Source organism: Panthera pardus, unplaced genomic scaffold (assembly GCF_024362965.1).
Source record: "Panthera pardus isolate Hobbes unplaced genomic scaffold, ASM2436296v1 HiC_scaffold_6, whole genome shotgun sequence".
Classification (NCBI taxonomy): Eukaryota; Metazoa; Chordata; class Mammalia; order Carnivora; family Felidae; genus Panthera; species Panthera pardus.
In genome coordinates, this window is record NW_026526991.1 from 110,134,899 (window position 1) to 110,150,560 (window position 15,662).

The window sequence follows — 15,662 nt, forward strand, 5'->3', positions numbered from 1 at the left end:
CTATTGATTTGGAGGCATCTTTGGGATGGTCTATTGGAAATTTAGATCATGAATTCAGGAAAAAGTTTAGTGTTGGTGACCCATGCCTAGAAGTCAGGAGGGACGTTTAGGAATTAGACACTTTTTGAGCTGGGCTAAGGAGGGAGTAGTGAGCAGACCATGGGCCATTTCAGTAAAGAAGAATAATGATGCAGATTCAAAAGGAATCAAAAGGAAGTTCCCAGTCACACACAGGCTTCTGGACACCAAAAAAGTGGGGATTTTGCATCATCCGGTCTCTTCATTTTAAAGATCTATTTTTCCCTTTGCAAGTGGTATTTTGTCACTATGCACACTTGCAGCTCACTATCAACTCTTCACCTAACAGGTTTTAGCATCCATTGATTAATAACTTATTTCATTAGAGGCTGAACGCGGTGATTTTTCTAATTGTATTCATTATTCAGTTTCCATTATTTGGCATTCTTCTGAAATGACAAGCTTCCCTCATCGACTGGCACTGTTGCTTTCTCCGAAATATAGTTCCTACTGAAAAGGCAGAATAGATTTTTAACGCTTTCTATTTAATTATTCATTTTCAAAGTAAAGGGTTGGTGTAATAATCATCTCTAATGGTGGAAAATGAATAGAGAAGCCAGGTCTTTAGTCCATGGTAGCAGCCCCAAGATCCTTGATATCAAAATTTTATTTGTGTTTCTCCAGACTCTTAATCCTTCTTCACGTTGCGGACATCTACGATTCTGTCATTGGTAAATGTACCCTCTCTGACTTATTTGAATTTCTTATAAGTCAGATAATTTTGCTTTGTTCTGAAACTATCATGCCCAAGTTTTTTTGTTTTTTTTTTTAATGTTTATTTATTTTTTTGAGACAGAGAGAGACAGAGCATGAACAGGGGAGGGTCAGAGAGAGAGGGAGACACAGAATCCCAAGCAGGCTCCAGGCTCTGAGCTGTCAGCACAGAGCCCAACGCGGGGCTCGAACTCACGGACCGTGAGATCATGACCTGAGTCGAAGTCGGACGCTTAACCGACTGAGCCACCCAGGTGCCCCTATCATGCCCAAGTTTTAAGGCAGAGATCTTAGTATTTGGAGATACAGTGAGCTTTCATTTCTTTAGTTGCTTTTTTCTTTTCTTTAGATTTTGTCTATGTCCTCCACTTATTTTACCATTTCCATGTTCCTGTAAATAGGGTCAGTCCCTAATTCCTGGCGGGGGAGCAAGATCCTAATCTTGCAGCATTCTGTGTGTGTGTGTGTGTGTGTGTGTGCGCGCGCGCACGCGAGCGTTTGCTTGCAGTTCTATGCTCCATTACCATTTTCTTGAACTGCCGTAACCAGACCTGTACAGTTTTTCTAGTAAAAATTACTTGCCCTTAATGTTCAATGCTATCAAGTTTTTAGTTTATTTTTTGTAGGTTAATTAATAAGAAAGACTTATAAAGTTTCATACTGAAGTTTATACTGGTTGATATTTATAGGTTTAAAAAGATTTTTTGTATGCCGTAGTATTGGCATAGGTCCAACACCGTCAATTCATTTTTAAGCTTTGTTCTCTGATGGAATTTATGAAGGAGCAGAGAACACCGTCTTGGTCTCTGGCTAAGGTCTATACAATGCCAACCTATTGTATTACACTTTTTTGTTTCTATGGATTCGCTGCTCATAGGGCTTAAGTAATGAAGGATAAGAATCAGTCATGTGTATAATGTATACAGCCATGTTACCCTTAGCAAAGTTATTAAGGAGGATATTTTGGTACTTCTCGTAAAGTGGGATACTGCTGTAAGTAGGTCAAAGTGAGGTTAAGATTTAAATTTGTTCTTGTAGGAGATATTTAGATTTCATCGTTGAACTAAAAGTTTGACTTCTCTGACTTATCCTCGCCTTCTCATTTCTTTTTAGAACATTGAAATTAAGTTTTGCAGTCCAAAAGCCAAAGCAAATTGTTATAAGTTATTGTTTCAAAGAACAAAAATTAAATAGCATTTGGTTGCTTTGGGACTATTAAATATTTATCAACTAACTAGGTTTTTATGTAAAGACCTCACTTGCCATATGCATGTTAGGGTAAACTATTATGTATCTATTATGTACCATGTATTGAGATAAATTTTTTTCTTTATATTTAAATTAATGCTTACAACTAGCTTGTGAAGTAGGTAACGGAACAGTCCAGAGAATCTTAAGTCTTGTGCCCAAAGTCACACAACTACAAGGATCTAAATAAGGAGCAAATTCATTAGTCTTTATTATTTTAAACATTTTTGGTGAATTATAGATAGTATCTCCCAATATTATTGTAAGATTAGAAAGAAGACAAAAGGAAAATTCCATGATTGAGAGATCATAAGAATCTTGGAGAGAAATACTTTTCATTTTCTGGTGCATGTAATTGGTTGGCCTGGGGAGATTGATTTGGGAGGGAGTACAAGGTCTATTGTTTCGTTTATTGTGTGCATATGTGTGTGGCTTCCTTCCCTGCTATAGTCATTAGACTCCCTCATCCTAGACATATGACTATATTCATGAGGTCTAATCTGAGTGAAATGTCCTCAGTCAACTATTTTGTATAGACTCAGAAAAAATATTTTAAATATGCAGAATCAGTTTTCTGCTACTTTTGAAAAACCCAAGTACATCATTAATTTGCAAGTTCTGGTTTTTTACAAGACACCTTTTTGTCTCTTTTTGAATAGAAAGATGAAAACTACAGAAGCCTTCCACGGGATACTAGTAACTGGTCGCACCAATTTCAGAGAGACAATGCTCGGTCATCTCTGAGTGCCAGTCACCCAATGGTGGACAAGTGGCTGGAGAAGCAAGAACAGGTAACATAAATTAATCCTTCTATGTGTGTCATAGACCTAACTTCCTGGCCCATACTCCAAAAGATGTTTCCCTGCATCACAATGATGATTAAAGGTAAATTATTCTAATAAACTTTAGTTAAATTCCAGGCTGTATGTCAGAGTTTGTGTAACATAATTGTAGACTATTTCTGTGGTGGTCCCCAGTCAAAGATTTCTCATAAGTGGTTACAAATATTTGCCATAGATTCTGGAGTATCCTGATTTCAGAGTTTCTTATGTTGTTGAGACACAGACATTTGGCAGTGAACAGTACAATTTATGAGTTGGCTTTCAAGACCACTTATAGGTTCTTCTGTTTATTTGATAGGCAATAAGTCAAAGGACCTGAGGAGGCAAATTAAAATGTTCTGTGTTACCTGATTTCACTTTAGAAGAGAAATATGCTATAGTGGCATTTCAGAATTTAGATTGTTTTGTAAGGTTCAGGGACTTGACCCTTTCATAAATATCAATAAACTATTTTAGGTTTGTAAGGTTGTAGAGTTGCTCAGTTTACTCCACAGTATAGCCATCTATAGTTCCTGAAATCAGAATTGTTTACCACTCAATATAATAACTGGTTTCTATCCTGGCAATAAACAATCACTGTTAAGACACTTCATATGAAGACTGAGAATTTATCCGGTAAGTTTTGAAGTATAAAACACAAATTTTATAGTGTTGTTGTGTAAAGTCTTAATTCTTTATTGTTAGTCATAGTGTTTTCTTGGAAATCCTAGTGTTTTCCTTGTAGTTTTAATAATTTTTTATGTTAAGAACACACTAAGTGTGGTGCCTGGGTGTCTCAGTTGGTTAAGCATTCGACTCTTGATCAGCTCAGGTCTTGGTCTCAGGGTCACGAATTCAAGCCCCATATTGGGCTCCATGCTAGGTGTGGAAGCTACTTGAAAAATAACAACAACAAAACAAAAACATACTTATTTCGTTACTTTGTCACTTATTTTCTCTAAAAAGTTCATATAGATGGAAGACTAGGTGAGTGCTCAGAGAATGTTTTGTTTCAATAATTTCTAAAATTGTTAATAATTCTGTTGCCTAGATACTGGAATAGCTGTTTTTCAATTTAGATTAATGATGACATTGGAAAGAAATCTGAAATGTTTTACTTAATTCATCTTAGTGTATGTTTTAAGTCTCCTAAAATAATTTTGTGTGTGGGGGGGTGTGTTTGAATATGAAATAGTACAAAAGTCCAGTTTGCCTTTGAAACCATGGGTGGTATCGCAAACGTGCTGATTGTTATCATATCGTAAATGTTAGAATATAAGCATTGTGTGATAGAAATAATTTTAAATAATTAAAAAACCACGGAAGCTCTACTTAGGAAAAACATTCTTTTCTTAAACAGATTTTAAACTCATTGTTGTCATTATTACATTTTCTCTTTGAAGTAAATATTTTAAAGAATTAGATAGTTTAGCCTGGGCCTGGAGTCAGACTGGCTGGTTACCAGCTATTTACCATAAATGACCTGGTATACTCATTTATTGAATGGGTTTAATCCTAGAACCTGCTATATCCACTGATGTTATACCTGCCAAGGGGTTAGATTCATATCTGCTTGGTAGCCATAAACACTGGGTGTTAATACACTAACAAGTGTTCTCTCTAACAAGAGAAAAAGATTGGCTGCCAAGAACAGAAAGTCTCGATTGTATAAGAAGAAGATACTCATTTTTCATTTAATAAGAAATCTGGAGGAAAGGCCAGTTCGGGATTCAGGGGAACCTCATTGGGGGTCCAGATTCTCCATTTTCTGGGAGCACTACACAGTGCCTCCTTGGCTGTGTGCTCCAGTCTGTCCTTTCCTGTAGAGCCTCAGCCATCACATGCTTGCACGGAAGAAGAGGAACAGTTCCTTTTTATTCTGCATGGCTCTTTTCGAAAGCAAATACACCTTTCCCACAAGCCCCTCCCCCCACCCAGACAGAGACCTTTCATGTTTTGTTGTCTAGCCTTGTATGAATTGCTTGTCTATTTCTAAATTGAAGGCAGTTGTTGGTTTAGACTAGGTGAGCTTGATCCGTAGCTGGGGGTGTGGGTATGGTGGTTTGTCTTCCTGAAACGCAGTTGCTGATCACCGAATGTAGTCAGGGTCCCATTAAAGCAAGAAAGGACATCCAGTTAGGTAAATGTGCTAAATATGACTATTTTTATTACAGGATTAGGAGAAAAAAATGGCAGTCCAGAGTTTCTAAAGTATGATCTATTTAATTGTATTCTAATAATGTAACTTTTACCATTGTGGTTGTAGACCTGTTTTTAAGGAAGCAGTATAGCTTTTTCTTTGTAATTTTGTTATAAAATAGTTTCTTTTTACGCAAAATAGTTGCATTGAGAAGCCACAGAGCTTTTTTCTCAAAAGACCAAGGCTTGATTTTCTTCTGTTGAAGTTATTTGAAGCAGTTTTTCCACACACAATAAGCAGGTTTTTAAAAAATTGAGTACTTCCTTAGTCTATGTAGTTTAATGTGAATGATATTAGCTAATTGATGCCTGAGCCTGAAAACATCATCTTCCTTGGCTTACATTTAAAAAATGAGGATCCATTCACTAAATTTGGCCATTTCACATCAGCAGGAAAATTAATTAGACTGAAATCTATTTTAACTGGATAAGAACAGCAAAGACAACACAAAATACATATTAAAAGTTTTCTTAAAAGTAAGTACAATTGTGTGGGCAGGAGAGGACTAATAGGTTATGCTGGACACACTGCAAATCTAGTCCAGATAGTCTCATTTAATTGTGAATTTATTTTTTTAACAGTTCCACATGAGTCGTCTGACTTTAATGGCCTGATGTCTCTTCTGTGGCTTGTTTTCTCCTTAGTTTTTGCCATTAAAAATATAATAACAGACAAGCATTACACAGATAAAAGAATGTTTTATATGGTAAAACACACAAATCAACCCCCTGCCTTTACAGTTTGGGATCACCGGGGTGGAAATATCTACCATGAATTATGCCATCTGGACTGAGAGGTGAACAGAGTTCTAGATTTTATATGCCTTCAGTGGTTTTGTTTTTGCTCTATTTCCTCCTAGATTGCTCATCTCTCATTATCTCTGCTTTTTGAAGGCAATTATGACCACGTCCGTTTTGCCAGTGGGAATAAACTGTAGACATGAAAAGCACAAGGGAGTGTTTTAAAATGCTGAGCTAGTAGGCACCTCTGGAAGCTGTGTCTTTCTTTTTGTGAGATTGATCCTATATAAAGGGATATTGAATCTTTCACTCTCTTAGAATATTGGTAAGTTACACTCATATAATCAAAGGTAGGGTGTGCATCTTATTAGAACTCTGCACCAGGAAGCACCTGGAGTCAAGCTTAGCATGATTTCCAGAAACAGAAGTCCTGCTTTTCAGTGACTAATTGAGAATAGCCTGTACTTGAATCAGGTTCCTCTCAGAAGGTGTATCTCAGACTGTGTATCTTTCAAAGAGCATCATTTTCTTATAGAATCTTGGGACTTACTTTTTCTGAAATCTCAGAAGAGGCACAAAGGATTTCAACACTAAATGGGTTGTTGTTGTATTGCCTTGAAAAAAGTTTTCATGCTTCTGAAATTTTGACTCGGAGACCCAAGGAACAACAACAAAAAAATCAACAAAAGCCTTAGTTTTGATGTTTGGCTATGCTTGAAGAATCTGAATTCCTTTTAATCATTACCGTTTCCTTGACTCTTTGTAACTATATTTTAATATTGGCAGATAATAGATCATAAGCTGACTTTGTTCTTCTATCCCTACAGTTTATTGCAACTAATAAATTCCACAAAAGAGGAGGCAGGAACTTTACAATACGTTATTGGAAGAATTTAAGGCCTGAAAGTAGAGGGACCTAAGGGAAATTTAACCTAATTGGGAGCCTGCCATTTTCACTACCCTGACTTGGTGAACAGGCCTGAAGCCAATTAACAGAAATAGCAAGGAGGTGCAAGGCACATTCCAGCCGCCACTTAAGCTCTGTTGTAAGGGAATGGCTGCCCTGACCTTTAGAGAAAAGTCCGCGTTTTAGGGTTTTTTCCATCAAGCAAAAACTTTGTCTAATTGGCAAATTATACCAGAGGAGGCAAACTGTGAGGAAAACTACCTTAAATGCTTGGTGATGACATAGTTCACGGGTGACAATGACTGTGCTCCACCTTCTCCTTTGTATCCTGGTCTCCCTGTTCCCATCCTTCCGTGTTGTCTCAGAATCTCAAAGCCATCAGTTTAAGGAAAACTGACAGTGCCTTTTCTTCTCATATTATGCACTTTTGTCACCATCTACAGCCATGATGCTTTCATTTCAGATTTTTTCATGAGGAACAGAACATCCCTGACTTTTGATATTTATTCCTTCTGACACGAAGGTGACTCATGTAGGGATGGTGTCTGTTTTTACATTGGTCTGAGTTGAGTCCTAGATATGAGAAATAGAAAATATCTGAATGTTAAATAGAAAACATATTTTTTCCTATTTTTAAATTTTATTTATTTTTTAAATTGAGTAAGTTTGGTATCCAATGTAGGGCTTGAACTCATGACCCTGAGGTCAAGAGTCACATGTTCTACTGAGCCAGCCTGGCACTTCTAAATAGAAAACATATTTAAATAAAATAATGCTTGAGAAGAAATTCCTTTTGTCTTATTTTTAAAAAAGAATAGTTCAGCATTGCTTATTCTGATACTTTTTAAACTTTTGAAAAAATTTGCTCTTTATAACTATTCACATGATACAGAATGAATACATACGCAAGTCATGGAAAAGGTAAGTTTCTAGGAACGTGTTTCATTTTTGCTTTTTATTATAATTTATGATTAAGGCCAAATTTTTGAAGATCTAGGGCAATAATAAATTTTAAAACTTCGAGCCTATTTTGCATGTGAGTGGACATACAGTAGTGAAGAAACATTTAAGCTTATCCAGATTTCACACAAGAGTGGGTGGTTTAAAAAAAATGAGTAAGCTTGTCAATAAGTAATTGTGGTACTAGGTGTTATGTTACCTTGGAGTGATAAGATGATGGGTGTCTGGGATAATCAGGTTGTGGGTCCTGCTTCCATACCTCTCATCGAAGTTGGTTTTTCCTCTGATCTGCCTGCATAAGGGAAGATCCTTTTCCAAGTGCTTAATAGCCTTTTCTAAATGGAAACAAACAAACAAACTCATTTCACTGACACCTTAGAACCATCCAGATGACATAAGTAGTCAGTTTCCAAATGTGAAATGATCATCCTTTTTTTTTTTTTTTTTTTTTTTACAAAATTAGGAGATGGCTTCCTTTGAAATCTGATTACAACAGCTGCAAACCAGTCAGTGAACTGGCCACGGGGTCATCTTGTTAAAACATGGAAGAGCTCTAGAAATTCTAATGGCACGTGAAGGGTCTCCTGGCATCTGCCTCCTCATGGGACCTAAGATTAGGTTCTGGTGCTGCCTAGAACCCAGGTCCTGGAGAGAGAGAGACAGAGAGACAGAGAGAGAGAGAGTGCGTGTGTGTGTGTGTATGTGTGTGTGTGTGTGTTTATTTAATTCTTTAGCCCATAAACACTGAGAAACCAAGTGACTGCTAGGGTTATCTGGATAAAGACAATCAAAGCCTCTGCCTCCAAATTCTAAAATTCTATAGTTCTCTATTAAAAGGAAGGGGATTTATTTATATTATTTCCTAATTGGCAAACTTCTGCAGAACTTGGGCAGAAGCAAACATAATTGTGTTTACCTCAACAACAGCAAATGTAGAAACTAAAAACATCAAGATTGCTTTAAAATTAAAGTTTCATTATAAAATTCCAGAGATTTTCCTTATAGCAGAAACCTGTCATATTCACAATAATATTAAAAATAAAACCAAAACAACCTTGCAAAAAAGTTTTCCTGTCACCTGGCTATATTAATGCCAAAAGATTTCATTGTGCTTTAATAATAAGCTGATTATTATAATACATATCTTAAAATTATTTGTGTTTTAAAACATGATGGAAGCATCCTGCATGTATGTGATGTTTTATTTTCCATCAGCCCTTCATAATGTCTAGCTTTATTATCAAAGAACTGTGAATAGTAATTACGAGTAGAAGAACAGGACTAGAGCACAGGGACCCTGATAGACGTTCTTCTGAGAAGGACACATTAATTTCCTGAGGAGCCTTGTCACCCAAAATCAGGACCACTTTGGATGCTCTTTTCTTGTCCAAGTGATAAGTAGCATTTTACCTTTAGATATATTTAGTGGCAAAAAGACACCATGAGCTTGCAGAGCATGTATTCAGGACAGGAAACCTGCCCCTCCTGTGAGTGGGTCCTCTTGTCTGACCCATAACTCACCAGTGGTGTGGCCTTAGGTTGTATGATCTCAGCAAACTTCATTTTCAATGTGTGCAAAATGGAGAAAATGATACCCATTTGGCAGATAACTGGCTCTGTGTATGAACACTGACATGGAACATGTAAAATGGAGATCCAGTTTCTGGTGTATCGTAGGCACTTGTTAGATGTTACTTTCCCCCCATCTTTATTTTAGGTAAGAATAGACTTACTGGCTACACCTCAATAATTCTCTCTAGTATGGAGTGACCATTTTTTCCTTGCATTTTCTCCTTGCATATTGGAAGTGCCCTTTGGTATGGTGGGATGGTTCATTTTTGTCCCTCGTGTATTTCTAATGCTCCCATCAGCCTTTTAGAACTGGATTCTTGCTTCTATGGCATCTTATCAGAATTAAAATAAAATTTAATCTTTTTAAATCATCTCTGGTTCTTTTCTGAAGAACATAATCTGACACAAAAATGACATTAGCTCTAATCTCTGTGTCTGTGTCCATTTTTTATATTCCCTTTTGCTTTTGGCAAGCATGTGTGGTTTAAATACAATTAAATCTAAGAATACCATTTAAGAATGCTAAGTGTCTTACAAGGGCTTCTGCTTGGCCACTTGCTAAGCATCTCTGTCCCTCTGTCGTGTGAATGGAGTCAGGAAGGCACTGTTTGACTCACTGGCTTTTGGAATGTGTTGTGCAGTTTAGAGGGTCCTCATCAATTCACCTGTCCCTTTATGTCTGGCCCTATTTATTGCTTGTTTGGCCTATGGAGCTAAAAGCCTGCAAGCAGCAGGGAAGTGAGACAGAAATTCTACCCAGTGAAACATCTTTGGTGGTAGGTGGATTAACCTTCATGGGGAATCTGCTGGTAGCTGATGGTTTTCTTGCCTGTGAATACAGCTGCCAGGACCAGATGTTTAGAGCATGCACTCTGGATAAAGATACATTTTCATTTTTAGGTATGACACTCAGGTGCCTTTTCATATTTTCATCGCAGGTGGTCTGAAAGAATTTTGTTGTGAGCTATGCGATTCAGTATGACGATGGAAAGAATGCATGCTTTATACTCTGATGCGCTTTATTCCCACAAATCTGTATGTCATTTGCTTTTGAAAATTTGGTCTTTATTTCTGTGTTCAGTGAACAGTGGAACTGCTATTCTTTCAAAAATACTGGTTAAGAAATTATGTTAACATTTTCAGTTTACAGTATGTTGTTTTCACTACCTGTTTCCTAAAGCCTGCCTATACAAATGGCATCACTCATAAGCCGTGTTTAATTTTGGACTGTTATGATCTAGGTAGGGATTTTTTTTTCTTTAATCAGTCCTTCAGAATGGTTCTGAGATGGTCCTGAAAAATTGCTATTTTAAGTGCTAAACCATTTTGCCCAATGGTTTTATGTTCTTAGTCCCCCCACTGAGGTCTGGTAATATGTGCCCCATAGTATTTTCATTGGGTCTGTGTACCTGTGATCCATTTTTTCCTCTGCTTTGTGGCTGAAAGAAGACTGTTGTGAGTTTTCTTTAATATCCAACAAATTCTAAGGAAATTAAAGCACTGAAAAGAAACACGTTTTCACAACATACCCCTGATTGTATGGGAGGGGGGTTTAGGGTGGCCTTTTGGGTTTCATCACAGTAAAAACATACAGCTTTTGAAATATTTTTATTTTTGATAAATCAAACTTCATAAGATTGGAAAACTGAGGAATTTTTCTTTTTGTACAAATACCATAGTTCTAGATTGTAAGATAAAATTGCAAAGTCAATATCAATTGGAATCAAGTTAAACCCTTTGCAGAAGCATAATGTCTCTTCCTACCTTTGGTCATCTCTTTAATTCTCTGAAGTAATTCATTAACCGGCCCTCCTATGATTTAGCGTCACATGCCCCTGGGAAAATAGAAGCAATATTACTCACATCCCCACTACCTTTTACAAATCTCCCTCCTCGTGCCTGGGAGGAGGTTCCCAGGCCTCTCAAAGGCTGCCCGTTTTCACCTGTCCTCTGTCTGTTGTCTCTTCTCAGTCTTAGGACTTTGCTATTTTATTCAACTCCTCTTTATGCAGTCATGACTGTGCTTCATCTTTCCCATTAGCAAATATATGCTCAGTTCACACGCCTCTTCCCCACAGGCCTCTGGCTTGCTGTCACCTCTGGCTTGCTGGCTCTCCCAATTCACAGATTTGGTTCCTTCTCATCTTTCATGTGTCAGGTCACCCTAGTCCCCATCTTTGAAAGAGAGTGACATGCCTGCTGCCTTCATTATTGTTTTCTCTCTCACTATTCTTTAGAATGTTTATATCTGTTTCCATGCACCAAAATGGCACAGGCATTGTCTTGTTTACTTTTGTTTGGAGCTCTTAGTAAGCCTTGATGCACATTTGGGTGAATAAGTGTTGCAATAAATTGCAAATAAAAAGTTTATAATGGCCTCACCTTTTCTGATACCCTGTATTATGGATAGATTCGTTGTTAGGTGGTCTAGGTTTTATAATGTCATTTGATACAATATTGTGATTTTCATTAATTATGAGCTAAAAATTTCAGATTATAAGTAAATTGAAGAAAACCTGCTAAATATTAAGACATATACATATGTAAACCTTATAAGAACAGTCAGACTTTTGAGTCGTTGTTTGATTCCATCATTGCTTGTCACTTAGCATCGACACATGGCAAAAAGACTAGAAAATTCTTTCAGACTGAAGGACCAAGAAATGGGGGGGAAAAATTCGAAGCTCAGTCAAGCAGTGTTCCTACTTCAGACAACTTGATAATATGATGGAGAGCACAGCCTTCCTTATCCCCAATTTATTTAATCACTTCTGATCTTTCTCTGAGAATGTCTTGTAATTGAACATGGATTTAAGTGGTAAAAGGTGAGCACTATCAGGCTGTTACCAACAGGCTGTCTGTGTCTTAATGATTTCTGCTGAATTAGATTTGAGTACAGCAGCCCTGGGTAGACACCTGAGTGTCTTAAGGCTCTCTAGACGAGGTGGTGGTAGTAGAGGGTAAGAGCCACCGTGACTTCAGTGAGCCTTAGTGAGACACAGGAAAGAAAAGGCCTCCCAGAATGCTGTTATGGGCCTGACATAGCCGTCAATTCTATTAGTTCCAAAAATATTGAATTATCAGAAAATATTAAATTACTCTTTGTGTTCATAACTGAAGTGACAAATTTTCCACTTAATTAGGAAAACAATATTTGAACAAACCATTTGACTATATTTAATAGTTTATAAGCAGTTGAGTTGAAAGTAATAAGTTAATATTCTCTTCTGAATGTGTTTATTTCATTTGTTTGAGAGCTGTTTTTTTTGCTCTTTAAAAATTTTTTTAGAGAGTTCAAGGTTTTTCATTTTCATTAGAATGAATGTGAATTATACCATTATTCTAGGGCCCCTAGCTGGCAAAATTTAATTTTCTTTTAGAGATGAATTTACTTATTCTAGGAAAAATGGAGTTTTTTTTCTCACATGTATATAAAGTATGGATATGATAAATTCTGATCTACCATTAGCCTCTTGCACCTAGTCTGTAGCTTTTTGATATTATTTTTCTCATTCACTTCTCATACTAAAACTTCTCTTTTAATGAACATTGGATAGAATTAGATATTTGAAATGAAATTGAAATATCCTTTGTTTCTGATGGAATTGCACAAAAAGTTTTTTAGTTAAAGGAATTGATCCTGATAGGAAGACAACCCTACACAGGCTTGTAGAGAATTTAATTGGTTTTAAGTTGATGGTGATAGCTGTCCTTGCTCATTCCTATCCTCAGGGCTCATTAGACATCTAAATGAGAGAGCATTTAGAATTAGAGGGTCTTCCCTGTTACTTTGGAAGACAGTGTAACTCAATGGACTGTATGGGGATGAATTTGGTAACATGATTTTTTTTCCTTTTTCCTTTTTAGAAAATGTTATTTATTTGATTTTTGCAAAAGTCATATATTCATAGTTCTAGATTCAGACGTTTCTTGTGGATACACAAAATAGTGCTTTCCAGTCCCTAGTGCTCCTCTGCGGTGTAACCACTGTTACTAGTTTCTCGTGGATCCTTTCAAGTAGTACCATTCTTTTATAAGAAAATGTGAAAATTTATTCTCCTTTCACATATTTATATAAATACTATCTACCACGTTCTGTGCTTTAGTTTTTTAAAGTTTATTGATTTTGAGAGAGACAGAGACAGCATAAGTTGGGGAGGGGCAGAGAGAGAGAGGGAGAGAGAGAACCCCAAGCAGGCTTTGTGCTGTCAGCACAGAGCCAGATGCAGGACTCAAACCTATAAAGCCATGAGATCGTGACCTGATTTGAAACCAAGAGTCATATGCTTAGCATACTGAGCTACCCACGTGCTCTGTGCTTTGATCTTTTTTGCTTAATATGAGTTGGCAGTCTTTCCATACTAGAACATTAAAAGTGTCTATATTTGAAACAGTTTAATAATCTTCCTTTGTATAGATGGGCCATTGCTGATGAGCATGTAGATTGTTTACTGTCTTTGCTGTTACAAACAATACTGTAGTGAAAAATCTTTGTATATAAGCCATTTTGCATTGAGTATCACTTGGGTAGATGCCAAAGATGAAATAGCACATTTGTGCATTTATACAAGAGTATATGCGTTTGTAATTTTGATGGCTATTTCCAAACTGACCTCAGTAGATGTTGGGCCAAGTTACAGTCCCACCAGTAATGAATGCCCAAGAGATCCCTGTTCATTCTGTCACTTCACATTGCAACATGATGTTCTGTGATATCTCTTAAAGTGACTACACATGCTTTTAAATAGTTCCCTTAACACATTCTCTAAAGCAGAAGGCTGTTGACACAGTTGGCCAGCATAGAGCTGAAAAGGGGCTTCCTCTCCTGTCAGGGAGTCAGTCCATTCAATTCTCTCTCTTCTCCAATGAAAAGGAAAAGTTTGGGAGTGGATGGAATTCTGGTTGCTCTTTTAGAGAATTGAGTCCACACATTTACAGTTTGCTCAGAAGTAAATTAACCAGCAATGTCTCAGCTGCTCTCTTCTTTCTGGTCAATGTTTACTTCCTTACTTAACTTTAATTTCTATAACTTTTTTCTCCCCCTAACATTCCCCCTCTCCCAGTTTTTTGGGGGTTGAGTGAGTACTCTCAGACTTTGGATATAGGGAAATGTTCAAAACCTACAAAAATACATTTTAAGTGATAAATGTTTATTAAAATTATTTGTCATTGTTGTATATGTATTTGTAATTACATTGTTGTATATGTATTTGTAATTACATTGTTGTATATGTATTTGTAATATGTTGAGTATAATATATTAATAAATTTGTTGCAATAATCTTATAGGAAAATTGATAACTAAATTTTAAAATGTTTTTATTCAGTTCTCTCAGAAGCTTCTAAATAACATTTTTGTTAATGTTAAATCATAAGATTCACATAAATTAGATTTTCTGAAGGATTTTGTCACAGTTGACATAACTTGTACATTCTTTTCATATCTTATTTTTTTAAATGAAGTTTTTTAAAATGTTTATTTATTTTGAGAGAGAGAGAGAGAGAGAGAGAGAGAGAGAGAGTGAGCGAGCACGAGTCCTCATGAGCACAGGGAAGGGACAGAGACAGAGGGAGAGAGAATCCCAAGCAGTCTCCATGCTGTCAGCCCAGAGCCTGATGTGGGGTTTTATCTCACGAACTGTGAGATCATGACCTGAGCCAAAATCAAGAATCAGACACTTAACCAACTGAGCCACCCAGGCGCCCCTCTTTTCATATTTTAGATCTTAGATATTTAATATATACTTTTCTATTATGAATTAGTTTTACCATATACTCTGCCCTCAGTATCTCCCCATGTTTACTTCCTCTCCCCTCTCTTCTCTTATTTAAGAACTACTCTATAATTGTTCTTATTTGTGTAATTTGCTAGAATGCAAATGAGTTCATTGATGGGACAGGAAAGGACAAGTATTTTTTAAATGGGTGGCTCACTAAATGCTTCTTGAAAGGTGCAAGTTTTATGATCGATTCCGAATACTAACTTGTACACACAAATTCTGTAAGATTGGAATCAATAGTGTTTTCTCCCTTTAACGTACCCCAAGGTGAAGTGCTGTTGTAACTTATTTCTATGTTAACATTTTTTCCATTATGCCTTACACTACGTATACTAAGATAAAACTCTGTTTTAAAAGATTTCAGCTCCTTCCCAAACTTAATATGCTGTGTTGTCCTTGATTGCTGGAATTCACTGAAGGCTCATCTTCTTGAGATAAAAGATTTATTTTGGCAGAATTGGTCTATGTCAGGGTTTGAGAATTTTGGCCAACAGATATAGTGTGTCATTTATACCCTTTCTCATTACATGAAAGATTATTGACAATTTAAATCCTTATTCTTTTGTCACTTGTTAGGACCAGGCATCCTTTCTCTCTTTCATCGTTCCACCATTTAAGGGCTGAGATGAGTGTTCATGAAGT

The 15,662-nt window shown here is 36.6% G+C and overlaps 1 protein-coding gene across 17 annotated transcripts in view; it reads left to right on the forward strand.

The window, feature by feature from the left end:
- The window catches only part of PARD3 (par-3 family cell polarity regulator), a 663,835-nt gene that overhangs the window by 322,138 nt on the left and 326,035 nt on the right, over nt 1-15,662 (forward strand). For all 17 annotated transcript variants that reach the window (XM_019465161.2, XM_019465165.2, XM_053895761.1 and 14 more), the window contains exon 5: nt 2,700-2,831. In XM_019465161.2, coding sequence (XP_019320706.1) covers nt 2,700-2,831 — 132 coding nt within the window. The remainder of the gene's footprint in view (nt 1-2,699; nt 2,832-15,662) is intronic.